This window comes from Phalacrocorax carbo, chromosome 9 (genome assembly GCF_963921805.1).
Source record: "Phalacrocorax carbo chromosome 9, bPhaCar2.1, whole genome shotgun sequence".
Lineage (NCBI taxonomy): Eukaryota > Metazoa > Chordata > Aves > Suliformes > Phalacrocoracidae > Phalacrocorax > Phalacrocorax carbo.
The window spans coordinates 3,819,791-3,836,524 of NC_087521.1; the positions used below are offsets into that span (position 1 = coordinate 3,819,791).

At 44.3% G+C, this 16,734-nt stretch overlaps 1 protein-coding gene across 2 annotated transcripts in view; it reads left to right on the forward strand.

Annotated features, from left to right (window-relative positions):
* Positions 1 to 7,592: 7,592 nt before the first annotated feature.
* The window catches only part of RASGRP1 (RAS guanyl releasing protein 1), a 42,117-nt gene continuing 32,975 nt past the window's right edge, over positions 7,593 to 16,734 (forward strand). For both annotated transcript variants that reach the window (XM_064460143.1, XM_064460144.1), the window contains exons 1-2: positions 7,593 to 7,666; positions 9,985 to 10,154. In XM_064460143.1, coding sequence (XP_064316213.1) covers positions 7,635 to 7,666; positions 9,985 to 10,154 — 202 coding nt within the window. In that variant the 5' untranslated portion in view covers positions 7,593 to 7,634. The remainder of the gene's footprint in view (positions 7,667 to 9,984; positions 10,155 to 16,734) is intronic.

The window sequence follows — 16,734 nt, forward strand, 5'->3', positions numbered from 1 at the left end:
AAATAGAAGCTCTGATGACAATGCCTTTGGCCTCAGTTGTAGTAAATCAAAGCTTTTAACCTTCCCTGATGCCAGAATGAAATGTGATTTTGGTTATAGTGATACAGAACGCAGATTTCAGTTAGCAATTCCATTACCTTTCATTGCATACTGCAGTATCGTAATAGCCCCACTGTGTGCTACTTCTGAAACAACTGGACATTAATGCAAGGTAGGCAGATGACCCTTCTAGGCAGGTGGTCAGTGCTTACTGTATGTCAGCATTCTCTGAAATAGGAAAACAACAAAATCTTTAATCAATAGAAAGGTTGAGGTATTACTTGTAGGACTGAGCCTCAAAGCCACAAAAATCAAAATGTGCTTCTACTCAGAAGAATGCCACCAGGTAATAACATTTTCTGACCTACCAGACTTGATGTTTTTATATATTATCAACATATATGTTTGTTGCTTTTCTGACTGGAACAATTAATTTTAGTCTACTGTTATTTAAAGTCTCCCAGATTAAAAACATCAACAAAAAACCCCTAACAGTTTCAGTTACACATAGCTGACAGTGCAAGACTGTTGCCAATAAGCAGCTTGCAAATTATCTGTACAAACAACTAATGATAAACTTAGGCACAGTTCTTAAAGTAAATTTTAGACTCTTCGGTGACTTTTAAGTCCTTTGGGGAGTCCAGGGTGAAAATAGAAGGATAAATTAAGTTATTAAAAATTATGAAATTGGTAAATTTTCCTGGACTGGCTCACTTCATCTTGTAAAATTTGTCTGAAAAGAAGAAAAAGGGAAGAGGAATTTGGCCATTTTGGGGGGGGGGTTTAATCTCTGCTCAGAATCCCAGTCAGGGTACTGATGAAACTCAGGTACTGGTGAACTGTACGCACTGCCTGATGCACATATCCTTCTATCAGTGTCAAATTTCCTGCACTGAAGGCAGAACCTCTAATTTGGGTTGCAAAACCATGCAGTCATGTATACCGTGTATCACTGGAATATATGAGCACTTTCACAAGCAAGAATGCAATTATTTTCAGAGTATTACTAAGTGGTTGGATAAATTCTCACCAACACAGCTGTTAGTCAGGAAAAGACTTTATCAATCATCTTTGTGAAGTACAGCAAGATTGTTTTCCCCATTTAAAAAACAGGGACCAGAGGCACAAGGGAAAGGCCGCAGAAGTTGTGGTGCTCAAAATGACACAATGAGGACTTTTTTCCCAAAAAACTAAGTAGTAGTACTTAGTACTTTGCATGATCAAAGCACATGTTTTTATTTAATTCTCATTAGCGAATGCTCAGATTTCTGCAATTTCTGCAGGTAGAGGAATGCCCAGTCAGCATCTCAAACCTGAGGAAAACAGTCAATAGGTACGTAGAAAGCTCTTTTCAGCATCATTACTTGAAGGGCAAGGTATTCTAGGAGAGTCCATAGAAGATGCACAAGCAGTTTTCAGTTATCTCAGCCATCAGACCACAATTTTACTTCTACAGTCCTCTTTCCCTAGTGACTACAAGCCATCTACCTTCTGTAACCAAAGCAGTTGAGAACGACAACTCCCATCAGTATGCCTCCTTATCTGCTCCAACTACACGTCCGTACTACGATCTGAACGGAAGCAGAGGTGCTATGGAAGAAATTGTATCTTGTTTTATAGTTAAAGGCAATATTGACATCCAATGAGACATGAATCTCCTAATTTTGTTTTACACAATTCTTCAGGGGGCATCTTTATATGGTAACATTGTCATCACTACCATGGCTTAAAGACACAGCCAAGACAAGATCTACAGGTAGAGATAGATCAACTAGTATATTAGATCAACTAGTATATTTATTAGATCAACTAGTATAATACAGGAAGAAGTAGACAGATTTCCAGATGTTGCTGGTTTTTAAGTCTAGCAAAGCTTTCAACATAATTTCCTACAATATTCTTGCATTCAGTTTGAGACATTGAGGTCTGGATGGGTGGATAACTAGATATCTGTCTAGTAAAAAGCTGTTTGAATGGTTAGACTCAGAGGGTATACATTGCACTGTAACTGGAGGCTGGCACTGAGTAGCATAAGGGTCTATCCTGGGACCTGTCCATTTTAACACTGTTTTCAACAGTCTGGGGGAGGTGACGCAGTCCGCTCTCCTCAAGTTTGCAGGCAGCATCATGTTGGGACAGCAATTCAGTACACTTGAGGGCAGGGCTGCCATCCAGAGAGACCTAGACAGGCTGGAGGAATGGACCGACAGGAACTTCTGTGAAATTCAGCAAGGACAAATGCATAGTCCTGCACCTGGGAAGGAAGAGACCTTTGCACCAGTGTAGGCTGGGGGCTAACTGGCTGGGGAGCAGCACTGCTGAAGAGGAGGTGGAGGTCTTGCCGGGCAGCAAGCAGCACACGAGCCAGCAGTGTGCCCTGACAGCAGAGAAGGCCAACAGCACCCTGGGCTGTATTCACAGGAGCAGAGCCAGCAGATCGAGGGAAGCGATCGCACCACCTCCACTCAGCCCTCTAGACTGAGTCCAGTTCCGGGCTCCCCAGTGCAATAAGGACATTGACAAACTGGACTGAGCTCACCGGAGGGCCACCGAGATTGTGAGAGGCTGGAGCACTTGCCCTGTGAGGAGGTGCTAAGGAAACTGGGCCTTTTCAGCCTGGAGAAGAGATGGCCTCAGGTGTGGGATGTAATAGCAGACTGACTGTACTCCTGAGAAGGTTATTGAGAAGGAGCCAGGGTCTTCACAGCAGTGCATGGCAGGAGCACGAGAGACAACAAATAGACTGAAACAAGTGAAGGTATTGATTGGATATAAGAAAAATTATTTTTTTTTAAAAACCACGAGAGCAGTCAAGCATTGCAACAGGCTGCTCAGAGAAGCTGCGCAGTCTTCAGACTTGGAGGCTTTCAAGATCCGACTGGATAAAGCCTGAGGAAAGAGGTCTAGTTCCACAGCTGGCCATGCTTTGAGCAGGAGGCCAGACCTGCAGTCCCTTCCAAACTCAGTCATTTTGTGATTCTGTGATCCTCTGCAGAAACGCTCTTCAAGTCCACTCAAAACATTGTCTTTTTCTCACTGTGCCAGTTTGTCTTATAAAAGATGTTGCCTTAACCTACAAACTATGTCTTACCTGTAATTTCCAAGACTAAAAACCACAGATGCTCCATCAAGTGGCAGCATGTTTACACCTACATGGCCTCATTCAATCCATACCACAGACCTTTGGCATTTGAACTGACAAAATGACTCACAGTAGCTGTAATGATCAGCCTGAGGGTTCAGTGAGAGTGGTGGGGAACCCATGGCTGGCAAATAACCTAAGAAATGGTCTGGTAAAATCCAAAACCAGTGAGACCTGGGTACTCCATGCTCTACTCTAGGGTCTGACAATTTTCCTAAGCTTTTCCTTTTCCTCTTTTATGAATTCTAATCTTGTCTCTTTTCCACCTTGTTCAGCTCAAGGCTGCCTGCTGGACATTAAAAGGTTTAACAGAAGCAGCCTCCACAGAAGAAATGTCAGTGTAGACGTAGATTGGATAGGTAGATCTGTTAGTAGCATAGCTATTAACTTTGTAACATGCCTTGCACATAACGTACACAAACCTATGGTCCTTAAACATAAGGGGGCAGTGGCTACTGTCTGCTATCGATTCCTTCTCTTCTTGCAGAAAAGCTGGAACCTCAGAGGTATCTTACTGACAACCCAAAGCACTCAAATAAGATTAGTCCATCTTCTTCAACCTGACTTAAAATGTTTAAAATGAGGATTCACATTCTTATTTTACTATCCACTCTCTCAATCCTACAGTCTTACACTTCCAGGTCCCATTCTACAATCATAAGCACGGCTTTTATTGCCTCTCACTTATAAATGAAAGCTGCAGTAGTCCAAAAAGTCACCCTAGAACATGCACCATCGAAGGGAGATACTTGTGATGAAGTCACAAAAACTAACACCGTTATAGGTCACACTGATTCACAAAGTGGAACATACCATCCCTGGCCACTGCGGCGAAGGTGAGTCAAGAGAGAAATGGCAAGAAAATTACTGTGGTCTGATAACTTCAATAGGGTTATCAGTCCAAAACCTTCACTAACGCTACAACTTTCTAAAAAGAGAAATGTTTGATAAGTTAGTGAAAGCACCCAAAGCCTAGATAGTCCTGATCAAAAGTTATGACCCAAGCTTGGAACAAGACTCTAGAAATGCTCTACTAGCTGAAACAGAAATCAACACTTACACCAACAAAAACTGTTCTAACAGCTACAATCTTTAATTATAATGGGGAGGTACATTCAGACAATGCCTTAAGTAGGGCTGCTATTCCTATCAGCTGATCACACAGGATACCCACACCTTTGGTGTATCAAAGCTCAGACGAAATGTGATTTTTCATGTGCAATTGCTAGCAGGCCCTCACTGACAACAACTTGTTAAACCCAAGGATTCTGATTACTACTTAGTTTGCATAACATACACTGACTTTTCATAGAGTGATTCTTCAGAGCTTGACATTTGCTGTCCTTCTTTCCAGTTATGTCAGCATTTCTCCTCTTCTAGAATTGCTTCCTGCACTAGATCGTCTGGCTTGCCTTCTAATGTTGTCTGCTGACCCCGCCACCTAGCAGCTGTTCTATCAGCGCCGAGGAACCTTCTCATTCATGATCCCACAAGGACACCAAAAAGCTTTCAGAATCAGGCTGTGATTTTACAATGATGCATGTAAAACAGATCTAAGTGAATGCTACTGGAAAAAATGTGTGGTCTTGCTCTCTGACCATTGCTTGGTTGTGGCATCAGTTGAGCTAATTAAAGTGGGTGATTAAATGAATTAAATACTTGATACTGTATGGCAGAACATAGATAATTTTTGGTTGGGTTGGGTTTTTTGCCTTGATTAATTCGTGTATGTAACTCACCTTGTGGTTGTGCAAACATTTACACGTTTACAGTTGGCCCACTGTGAAGAGGAGGAATATGGACCCAGGACAGATGGCAGATGGAATGAGCTTAAAGTAGATATGAAAGAACAGCTTAAGAAAATTATTTTCACTCCGCTCCAAGGCCAAACTAGGTTTGTGGATTTGCACTGACTTGGAGGGAGAAAGGCATATCTTGAAGTACAACAGAACTTCAAAGATCCGCCTTGTGCTGAGGCAGTAAATTGGTGCCTTCACTTTGTTCCAATGGTAAAATCCAATTTAAAAGTTGCTATTGGTGCAAGATCTTCCAGGAATCTGAGCACAACAGTATAAAAACACCCGGCTGGTCGTGCTCTAGGATGATGGCCCATCCTAGCCATCGTCATCTTGCAACGGTGTTAGCATGGCTCCTTTGGATCATAAGTTACGTTTTAAAGTAATCATCTACTGATTGAAGCTCTGAGAACAGAAGAAATATCCTGCCTTTCCACGGAGCAAATCTCTGACCCTCTGAGGACACAAAACAGGCATGAATCTACTTTACAGTAGGAGACCATTTCATCTGAAGAACATCACATTCAAGGATCAGTATGTCAGACTGCTGTGTGGGCACGTAAGTTACCGTTGAATTTTTGTATGAGATTGTGTACTGTAAGATTTAAATGTGGATTACCTTCTGACCACAAGGCTAGAGAGCATTCTTTCTGTCAAACCTTCATTTGTGCGTGCATGCCGGCACATGAACTTCTCAAGGAAAGCGTGTTAAAGAAAAAGCAAAGATAGCTGGGATGTACTTCTCTGAAGCAGAATTCAGCCGGGAGATTGGCTTAACAACGTAATTGCTACAGATAATATCACAGAGCATGTGACCTGCGGTCTTGGATATATATTAATGTATTTGTGTTTCTTAAACCACGGTGACCTTCAAGCTCTATACTAGGAATGAGCTTAAATCTTACTTAGAAGACTGTCACCTACTAAATCAGTTATGTGATTTCCCAGAGCATGTAGGGTTTTTCCTTTTACCTGGAGGTCTTCAGCAAAGCAAAAGTCAGGTTTGCAAAGCTCCTGTTGTGATAATGGTAGTTGCCACCGTCTCTGAGAAAACGCTGGTGAGCTGCGTCCTTTGCAAAATTTATCGTTTTGGAGACCTAAGTTCCTAAAGAGGAATTTGCCTTTATTGTTGGCAGAGAATTACTTTCGAATACCTGAACCTTACCAGTTAGCCTTAAATAAAGTTGATGAGAACCGTCTGGATCTCAGCGTGAGGCACGATGGCATTACGGTGCCTAAGGAATTTTTAAGAATGTAAACTGAGCTCTCAAAATAAGCCATTGGCGATGCTGCAGGCGAAGCGCCCTGCACCCCTGTGCTCCTGTACTGCCCCGCTGGGCGCATGTCTCAGCAACAGACCGTTTGGTCGGACTGTACGTTGCGGGACACGGTGACTTTGCCCTTTGGGATTTTCTGCCGGTTAATTTCCCCTCGGGAGCGACGAGGGCGTCAACGTGGGGTTGGAAGAGCTCTCAGAAACTCGCAATCACGACACAAGGACCGGGAACACTACCGCCCCCCCCCCCCCCCTTGCGCTGTGATTGCACCGGAGGGACAGCGTAAGGTGCCCCATGAGCACCCAGCCTTTCATACAATAACGGTCCGCGTGGCCGCCCCCGGTGCGCGGCCCTGCCCCGGTGCGCGGCCCTGCCCCCGGTGCGCGGCCCTGCCCCGGTGCGGGGCCCTGCCCCCGGTGCGCGGCCCTGCCCCCGGTGCGCGGCCCTGCCCCGGTGCGCGGCCCTGCCCCGGTGCGGGGCCCTGCCCCCGGTGCGGGGCCCTGCCCCGGTGCGGGGCCCTGCCCCCGGTGCGCGGCCCTGCCCCGGTGCGCGGCCCTGCCCCGGTGCGCGGCCCTGCCCCGGTGCGGGGCCCTGCCCCCGGTGCGCGGCCCTGCCCCGGTGCGGGGCCCTGCCCCCGGTGCGCGGCCCTGCCCCGGTGCGCGGCCCTGCCCCGGTGCGCGGCCCTGCCCCCGGTGCGCGGCCCTGCCCCGGTGCGCGGCCCTGCCCCGGTGCGCGGCCCTGCCCCGGTGCGCGCAGAGGCTTCCGCCCACCCGCGCGTGCCGAGGGGCGGCGGAGCCACGCGGGCGCCCTCCCGCCGGCCCGGGCAGCGGCGGGGGGGGGGCTTGGCCCGGCGCTCGGCTGCGCCCGCCCCGCCCCGCCACAGCCTTCCCCGCCGCCCCGGCAGCGCCTGTCCGCGGCGAGGTGCCGGCTGCTGCCTGGCACGCGTGGGCGCCGCCGTGGGGAGGGGGCTGGCCCGGAGGGGAGGGGAGGGGAGGGGAGGGGCAGCCTGGCTCTGCCCTGCCCGGCCAAAGTTCTGCCGTGGGAAGGAGCCGCAGCCGCCTCGGCGCCCGGCGGTGCGCGCAGGAGCGGCTCTCTCGGTACCTGGTAAATCCGGCGGCTTCAGAGAAGAGCAGCCCAGTAGCTCAGTACTTCCTTCTGCCGATAAGATCTTCGCCTGCGCTCGTCACGGGTGGCGGCCGCCGCCGCTGCCCCGCTTGAATTGGTTTCAGGCTCCTGCCGAGGCGAGACGGGGAGAGGGAGAGCGGCGAGGCGGGAGGGGGCGATGCGCGGGGCCGCGCCGCGCCCCCCGGCCTCCCCCGCCCCGCTCCGCCCCGCTCCCGGCCGAGCCGCCCGGGCGGCCGAGCCGCGGCTGGCGCCGGCATGGGAACGCTAGGCAAAAGGAGAGAGAACCCGTGAGTCCGCCGTTGGTGTTTTCCCCTCCCGCTGCCGTCCGGGGGGTCTCGGGGGGCGGGCGGGGGGTGTCACACGCCGCCGCGCCCGGGAGCGTGGGGTCCCCACCCGGGGCGGCGGGGCCGGGGTGCGCTGTGCTGCCGCTGTGCCGCGCCGCCCCCGCGGAGGGGCCGGCGTGGGCTTCCGTGGTGGGGCGCGGTGGGGGCGGTCGGGGCTCCGCGGGCGCCGGCCGAGGCCCTCCCGGGTGGGAGGGAGAGGGGAAAGGGAGCCTGCGGGGGCAGGTTGTTTCACCCTTTTGCGTGCAAGGGCGCAGCGGGGGCTGGGGGGAGCCCCACGGTGCCGCCCGAGGGGGGCGGCCCTCGCCGGGGTCTGCCGCGGGGCGCCGGACCGGGCAGCCAGGCCGGCCGCTCCTCGCCGGGCAAGCGGCCCCTGCCCCGGGGCCAGCGCAGGAGCCGAGGGTCCTTTGGTTGTGGTTCCTTTCCCCACCGCCAAAGAGCGCGCAGTGGAGGCGCGGGGTGCGCGTCCCGCCGCCCCGCAGCGCAGCTTTCGCGTGTGTCACGCCAACCGCTGCGAGGGGGTCGCTTCTAAAGGCTGGGTACAGGCGGCGTTTTGCCTGTCCGATGTTGCCAAGTCGGCCACAGTGTTACTGTAAACTCTTCGGGGGGGACGTGGATGCTTCCCCCCCTCCCCCCCTTTGATGCCAAAACCTAAAATCTCTTCTGCCTAACTCCTACTTTATCACTCCTGCATGGCCAGGATCCTCTGCCCTGCGTTGAAGAGGCACTGGAATAACATTAGGAGAGGGAGTTAAGCATGTAAAAAAGAACCCTGAAAGCTGATCAGGCCCTTGCTCTTTTTATATGAGAACAGGAAGTCAGGTCACAAAGCTAAGAGGGAAATTTAGAGAAAGGGGGAAGGGAAGAGAACATTCTTCGCGTAGCCGCTGTCAGCTTAGCTACGGAGGGGCAGCATGAGGGTCCCTGCCTCTGCAGCATCAGGCCTGTATTTTCCTGACTTTGAAACTATGGGGGCCCAGGGCCAGTGTCGGGTTGTAAGTGACATCATGTGCAGTTTTGCGGTCTTCCCTGTATTCAGGTGAGACAGAAATTCAAGATAAGGCTTGAAATTCACGGGGATGAGGTAGGGTCTGGTCTGTCTTCATAAGGCGTGCGTATTTCCAACTTCATCCAGGAGTGCCTATAAGGGGATGTTTGTGCCTTTACCTCCCCTATCTGTGCGTAATACGGATGCATAAATTTCCAAGCCTTTTCTTCCAAAGACTCTCATTTTTTTAATATAGTCTTGCATAGTGTTCCAAGAAAAGTTTTATGAAAGCTTAACGTGGCATCTTAAAGATGCTGGAGTTACTTGTTTAGGAAGCCTGTGGAGCGTCAGTTGTCCCTGAAATAAACCCAAGTTTGGTTGAAACAGCAGTGGTCGTTGCCCTTTTGTGAACTGTATGGTTATCGTCTCAAGTTGGGTTTTGAAGTGGTTCCTGTTATTTGCAGGCAAAAATGTTTCAGCACTCGTCATCGATATAATAACGCTCCTATTTACTATTTCATACAGAATTGTGAACTTGTATGCAATGAACAACGATGAACAGCCTTAGTATTATCTGTAAACATACACATTCTTGAAATCTAAGATATTACGTGATCAAAATACAAGCCTAAAACTAGATACAAGCTTGATTTTGGTCTCTTACCTTTAATAATAAAGACATTAGTTTAGGCATGTATACAATGTAAAAATAACTTAGTAGGAAATAATAGAATAGAACGGATGCAAATTAATTTTTTTAAATTGTGAAATACTCTGCTGTAAAGTTGCACTGATACTTTGTTTACTTCGTAGTGATTTTCCAAATGAAATTAATAAAGCTAGTCTGGCATTTTCCATCGTGTGTAATACTTGATTATAGTTCTAATTTTTTTTCTCCTTTATTTATGGTGGTCACACAAATACACGATGGTAAATTACTGCATAACAATATTCCTGTTACATAGTCTGAGGGGTTTTTATGCTTGTGCTGAAATCGTAATGTAAATATAACTCCCCAGACTTCTGGAAATCTTGACAGATCATTCAAGGAGCTCTATAACCGTGTCCTCTACAATCCACATTTAGCAGGGGGAAAAAAAAAAAGTCATCACTTACTGAGCAGTGTCTTTGGCGTACCTATTAAGTGGGAGGGTTACGTCTTTCAACACCCTAGCTACAGGGAGTTAATTATCCTTTAAATCTCTCCTCCTTTCCCTTGCAGTGTAAAATTTACCACTGGACCTTGTATTTACTTCACTACTGTGCTTTCCTTTAGGCAACCTGCCCAAGCATGCAGCACCACCCCTGAAACAGCACTTGAGCTGAAGCAGATCAGTCATTGTCCCAGCCTCTCAAATCTCACCCAGGTCACGATGGTGCCGCTGGGGCACTTAGCCAAAGGGGCCACTTTGGAAGATCTTCTTGAAACCTGCATTCAGTCTTTTGGTGAGTGTCTGGAGGTTTTTAGAATCGCGTTAATTTCTTTCTGTCCTGGCTATGTTTAGGTCACTTACTAGTGAATTACAGTGATTTATTAGTGGAGTAGAAAGGTGTAACTGAGAATTTTCTGTACTGTAGGTGACTGCATATTTATTTAGGTTTGTGGATCTGTTTATGCATACGTGTGTAATATATGAAAAGAGATTAGTGTAACTACTACTATGTCTTGAGAGAATAAGACAAACGCCAGTCATCTGTACTTCAGTGTGTTTTTTTGTTGTTCCTTCACGTACCAATATTGGTAAACCTTAGCAAGTAATCATTACATTTTGCATGTTGCCATGATAGTCTCATGATGTGTGTTAAACAATGTGTTTCTGTTAAACATTTTGAAATGAGCGGGTCTATTTTGAAACTAGGGTGAAATAACATTGGACTGCTTCTTGCATTATCAGTATAGATTTAAAGTTGCTTCTCTACAGAAGAGAAAGAATCCAAGCAAGAATCACAACTGTATATCTTTTTGAGCCTCTCAGTTACCCATTGGTCTTTTTACAAGAAGAACTGTAATATATGGCTAAGCGTGACTGTTGCCTGAGCCCTTTATCCCTAGTTTCCTTTTCCAACTTTTTCATTAGCAACAGTGTTTGTTTTTTACGTTATTGAAATATCTTTGTACTGAAGGCACTCAAAATGATCCTGAATAATTTGCTTGTAAGTAGTGCATCTGTTCGTTAATGCTGCGTCTCTCAGTGCTGTGAGCTATTCCCAAAGCGCGTGGCAGTCTTAGTTGCAGAGTAGTCCTTAGAAAATAAATGTTCTTGAAACCCACTAAGCTCTAAAATAATTAATCTATATAGTTAAATAGTAACACATAGTGCTGATCTAGTGATACAGCACATTAATACTGTATAAACAATGACTAATCTTTCACATTCATTGGAAATGCTTTTTTTTTTTTTTTTAACTGTAAAGCCACGTAATCAGCCCATACGGAGAAATGTGTGTGTGAGAAAGGTTGATGAAACATGTAATTGTCAGTAATGTTTTGTTTCTTCTTTGGCTTCTTTTCTCCTCCATTTAATTGTTGTAAAGAACATGTCCACTGAACTGCTATAAAGCCCTAGTTCGTAAACAAATGTCAATTCATATTTTTATAAGTTTTGATTCACTGGGAGTGAGATAAGACATCTAAAGCCTGTGTAATACCTTCATACAGTTTTAATATTGTGACTACTTGACCGATGTTAATCTGCCCACATTTTTATGAAAAAGGGTATTATAAATATAACATTATAAAAATCTAGTAAAATTATTACAGTGATTGATTTCAAGTAGCGTAGGTGAAACCCTGAATGGGAGGTTACTGGTGGCTTAATTATTTTAATACTTTTTTAATACTCTGTGTATATCAGCATACACATGCTAGCATTCTCAGATTCCTGGGCATCCATATGTTATAAGGACTAAGGTGACAAGGAAAAGCAAGTGTACCTGTCCAGTTCAGCCATATACGCACGTGAATCTTCCTAAAGGGTCTCATACTTCCATTAGAAAATCTACCATAGTCCACTAAATAGGGTTTTCTTCAACTGAGACAAGTGGCACATAGGTCTAACAAAGTGAATTGTAGTGCGCCTACAAACATAATCTTAAACTCACTAAGGACGGCAGGAATTATGGTGTGTGCTGCAGAAATGTAGACTCTTTGTTGGGCAAATTTACAACCTTGTTGCCACAGTGTTGTAAATGGATTCCCGGATGTTTTGCAGAAAGACAAGTTTTGTCCAGAGAGCCAAGTTAATCCAAAGCCTATGCTAAGGAAGTTAGTTAGTAGAGAGATAGTGGTTTTTTTTGTTTTGTTTTGTTTTGTTTTTTGAAAAGACAAAAAGCTTATTTGGTATAATTAACTTAAACATCTACTTTGGGGTGATTAGTGTGTGCTCTTTGACATCTGAAATTTCGTCGTCTTTAGCTTTAGCTGATGAATGATAGGCATGTGCTTTAGAGACAGAAAAAATGAGGGTCATATGAGGTAGTGTGAAGTCATGTGGATGATCACTACATCTGAGAGATCAGCAGTACAGTGTTTATTCAATAGCATGAAGAGAGGATATGCTGAAAGTAGAGGTTTCTTCGAGTCCCATGAAAGGTTGCATCAGGATGAGTAAGGTGAATCATCCTGCAAATGAATTTCCAAAGGGACAGGCAACAGAACAGCCAGGATGTATAGCATGATGGGAGACAGAAGGCAGGAAGTGTTTTAGGAATATTGGTCCTTAGAATAGAAGACTTGTAGAGACTTGAAAATGCTCTCATCAGTTTAAAGAGAAGATATTTGGTTATATACCACAGTGGTTCAAAACGTGTTGTACATGACTTGGAAGGTACCTCAACATTCATTATAAGTAGCTGCAGGATGCTGTTACTGCTATGATCTGCATTGACAAGAGCTGCAGAGCGCGGGTAAAGGCATCACTTGTGATTGCCCTAGAAAAGAGAGAAGTGTAGCATGTAAGTGGAGCTGACAATAACTTTTTAAAGATGAAAAAGTGATTGTGTGGAAAGGAAGCCATAATAAGGAAGTGGAAGAAAAGAGAAATCAAAGAAGGGAGGAAATTGCATCGAGAGAGAAAGATTAGGAGGTAGGGTAAAACAACTGAAAAGACTAGAGAATACAGAGGCTGCAGATAGGTTAGATTCAGTGAACCTCTCCGTCAGAGAGATTAATTCTGAACAGAAAGGTCATAAAGAGCAAATTAAAGGTAGGCGTTCAGTTGGCAACAAGATGGCTGAAGTTGTGAGTTCAGGGAAGAAAAGTAATTAGTCAGTCTTGGCTTGGAATATGACAGCTTCAGGAGGGAGATTATTTATTCTGGAGGAAACTGTCATCAGTGACTGTGATTCTAGAGTGGAATTGTAAGAAGAACACTGACTTTAACCACCTTGCATCCCTGTTTTTCCATTATATAAATAAATAAAAATATAAATAAGTATATAAAATTCCTGGAAAATAATGTACTTTTGACTTGCAGGCAGTTCTCTGAAAGTCAGTATGGCTTTGGCTCCTTCTTTGTTGTTAGCTGTAAAGAAGCTTATTCAATCAGCTTTGTTGTTGAAACCAAGGGTAGGGTCTAGTTTGCTGGTCCACGGCCATATTGACTATTTAATGCTGACAGTCGGTCGAACACAGGAAGCATGTGCTTAGTAGCACAGACCTCCTTTTTGCTAGTTCTTGCTATAGTAATCTTTGTCAGACTGCATAAATGCATGTTACGTATGTTTAGTTACAGAGCCCAGAAAGTGTTACGCATCGGAGACAAAATACATCAGCACTGTTCACTGGATGTCTTAGTTTGTTAACTGCGTATCTGCTAGCTATAGAAACAAAATAATTATTGTTCATAACACTTTTCACGCCAGGCTATCTTCATGGTACTGTGAGCTTGATGTTCTGACTATGTACTAGCAAGTCAGTTCCTATTCTAGCAGGTATTTTTTTTCTATTTGTACCTTCACTATATGTTTGTGCATGGTAAGATGTCCCTGTTTCTTTCCTTTGGCTGTAAGCATCTATTTTTATCTTACAAATGTACCTTTTTTTCCTATCTTGAGTAAGGTTTAAGTATGCTTATTTTTAAAAATAAATACACCTTTCAAAGATTCGATGAACTATTTTAATGTGCGTTCAAGCTTATAGACCATGTAGGGTCAGAGGGCCTTTTCCTTGCCCACACAAAACATTTGTTTAAAATGTTGTTATGAGTGTTTAAAAACTCTGTTGCGATTGGGACAACATGTATCCTCAGCATAGCCTCAGTTTGCTGTCTCCCTGCTTTGTCTGCAGTAAAGTCTTGAAACATTGCTTAGAACTAGTTAACGAACAATTCCAAAAGTGCACTTGAAAGTCATCATTTATACAAACACCTGCGTCTTCCTAAAAATCTGAGGGTCATTTCAGAGTGGAGAAAACCCCAAGAGCTCAGAATTTTAATATTATGAAGGTATTTCTGTCCTTAACCTTTGAGGGCGGGATCTTACTCATTCACCTCTTACATTTGAGTACCATCGGCACGTTTGCTGTTTCCAGCTTCTGTGTGCTTCCAGCACACAGAGGACCTATGCTCATCTTATAATTCAGGCTCTTCAGTTACTGCTAGACAAGATGGGGGTGCTCAGTGGAAAAAAGAAATCATGAAACATCATCTTTAAATGCATGTCAGCCATGCAGTGTCCCCATGTCTGTTTATTTTTTTTAAGACAGATGTAAGTAAAGGGCTTCAGGAAAGCAACCAAAATATTTCCCGGAGGGTGTAGCATAATTCTGTGTGGAAGCTCAGCCACGATAACGGTTTGCAGTGGAGTTAGTTTATACTGCAGTGTCAATCTTCAATATGAAACAAAATTTAAAATAAGATTTAAACACATGGCTACTACTTTTCAAAGTTAAAAATCATCACCTCAAAGATTAGCAGTGTTTTTAACAGAATGTATGTGAACCTAGTGCAATTTATAATTTCTAATGGTCATAATACTCTTAGACAGGTAGGTCTAAGAGTAGTTTGTGATATAAGTAGTCGTGATATAAGTTGTTCTGCAGTGTCTGATCTGTGCTAAACTCAACGTGTGATAAAGTGAGGTGTTTGCAAACAAACCTTAGAAATTCTGGAAACCACTCCCAGACTGATCTGGATGAAAGATGTCATGGAACTGTTTTGATAGAAATCAGAAATCTGGTAAAGGCGCTGGTTGCCTGTTAGGTGCTAGCTGCCTAAAACTGTACAAGTTAATCATAGTTAACATTTTCTAGAATAAAAATTAACTACATTAGCAGAGCTGGGTAGTTCTGTGAACAGAGAATATTTTTATAGCTCGCTCTTGTATCAATATAGTGCAAAAATATATTGAGTCTTGGGAGTTCTTTGGGAGCCATGTAAGTATTACATCGTTTTTACAAAGAATGAAACAGGCAAGTTAGAGTTCACTCATTAGGAGAACTGTAGCCATCTTCTCTAAAATACAGAAAATTTGAAAGTTTTATCCAGTTTTTCCTCTTTCAGTTCATCTAGAAAAACCCACTCTACTCTTAACATAAGTACATTCTTCTGGTCTAGTTAAAGCATGCAATAACTGGTAAAACAATCACAGTTCAAGTACCAAGTTTATCCTTTTACCAAATTTACCATATACCAAATTCTGACGTAGAATTCTGACTGAAAAGCACTTGCATCTTTCAAGCCATATGGACACCCACAGAGGGCAACTTAGGTCATTTACTTTTTTCTTTAGGTTTGCCTGAACAGTCATTTGTTTTTTATCTCATGCTTCACGAACTTGCAGGGTTCCACCTGCCCCTGAAGCCTAAATTTGGCTAAAATTTAGCTGAAGGCTAAATGTGGAGGTCTCCAGTCCTCCCCAAAGTAGTTAAAGTTTGTCCATGGTAATGATCTGTATTAAAATGTTGTTGATCATTCTGCGTTAAGTAATCTGGCTGTGATTTGGTCAAATACAGTGCAGAAACATTAGTATTGCTTGGCAACAGAAGCTATGTTACTGATCAGTTAATGACATTGTGGGAACAGGAGAGTCATTAGTGCTCTGTAGAATGCATGACGTTGTGGGAACAGGAGTTACTGCTCTGGGGAATACTAGGTGCTGTTTAGCTCACTATTAAAGTTAATTGTGATTGTACCGAAATGAAAATAGATTTCTTTTTTAACCTGATGTCTGTGGGAAAAATCTTCCCAAAGAAAAGAAACTTTAGACTTCATATGTATTTTAAAGTTTTATTTAGCTAATTGGACTCCAGTCATTTCAATATAATTTTCCAAAGGGAAGAAATATGTAATAAAAGAAAATGAAGAAAAATTAGACTTCTTGCTGTATAAAGCAGTCTCCCAACTACTTACCTTTACCACAGGGATATGACAGAGAATTCTGTCTTCATACCTCTAACTATGACTTCAGAAAAAAACCAATACAACTTCCGTTTAGCAATGCAAAACAGCATAGATAGCAATAGAAAATATTCTCCTGAGAATGTTGTATGAATTTAATTCTTTCTTCTCCTCAATTTATGTATGAAGTTGAAGGAAGAAATGAGTCACTTGTTTTTTAGGCTTCCCCCTGCATTTTACTTTCTATGTGATTTGGTTTGGTTTGTGTGTGCTTTAGTGTGAAGTCTTTCAGTGTTTTGCTGTATATCCCCAAGTGTGAAGACACATCTTTGCATTGCCTTTTTAGAAGTCTGAAAAAGAAGGGGCTTCCCTTGGATTGTTAGATAGTTCAGTAGGTCCTTCTGTTACGCAGGACAGGCTGGAGATGGAAAACTACGATAACTTTCCGAAGACAATACCACTTTTTTCCCCCATTACTGAAGTAAGAAGGTGCGAGTGCAGCAGCTGGCAAAAGGCAAAGATAAGAGAGTACCTGTTGGGAGCTATTAAGATTACACTTGCGCTGGAGATGACTTTAGGAACCCACAAGTAGTGCAGTTTTAATACTCAGATGAGTACAGAGGTCATGTTAAAAAAAAATTCAGTGCCTCGTGCCACCTATATTGTGATGAAAGATCATTTGGAGATAT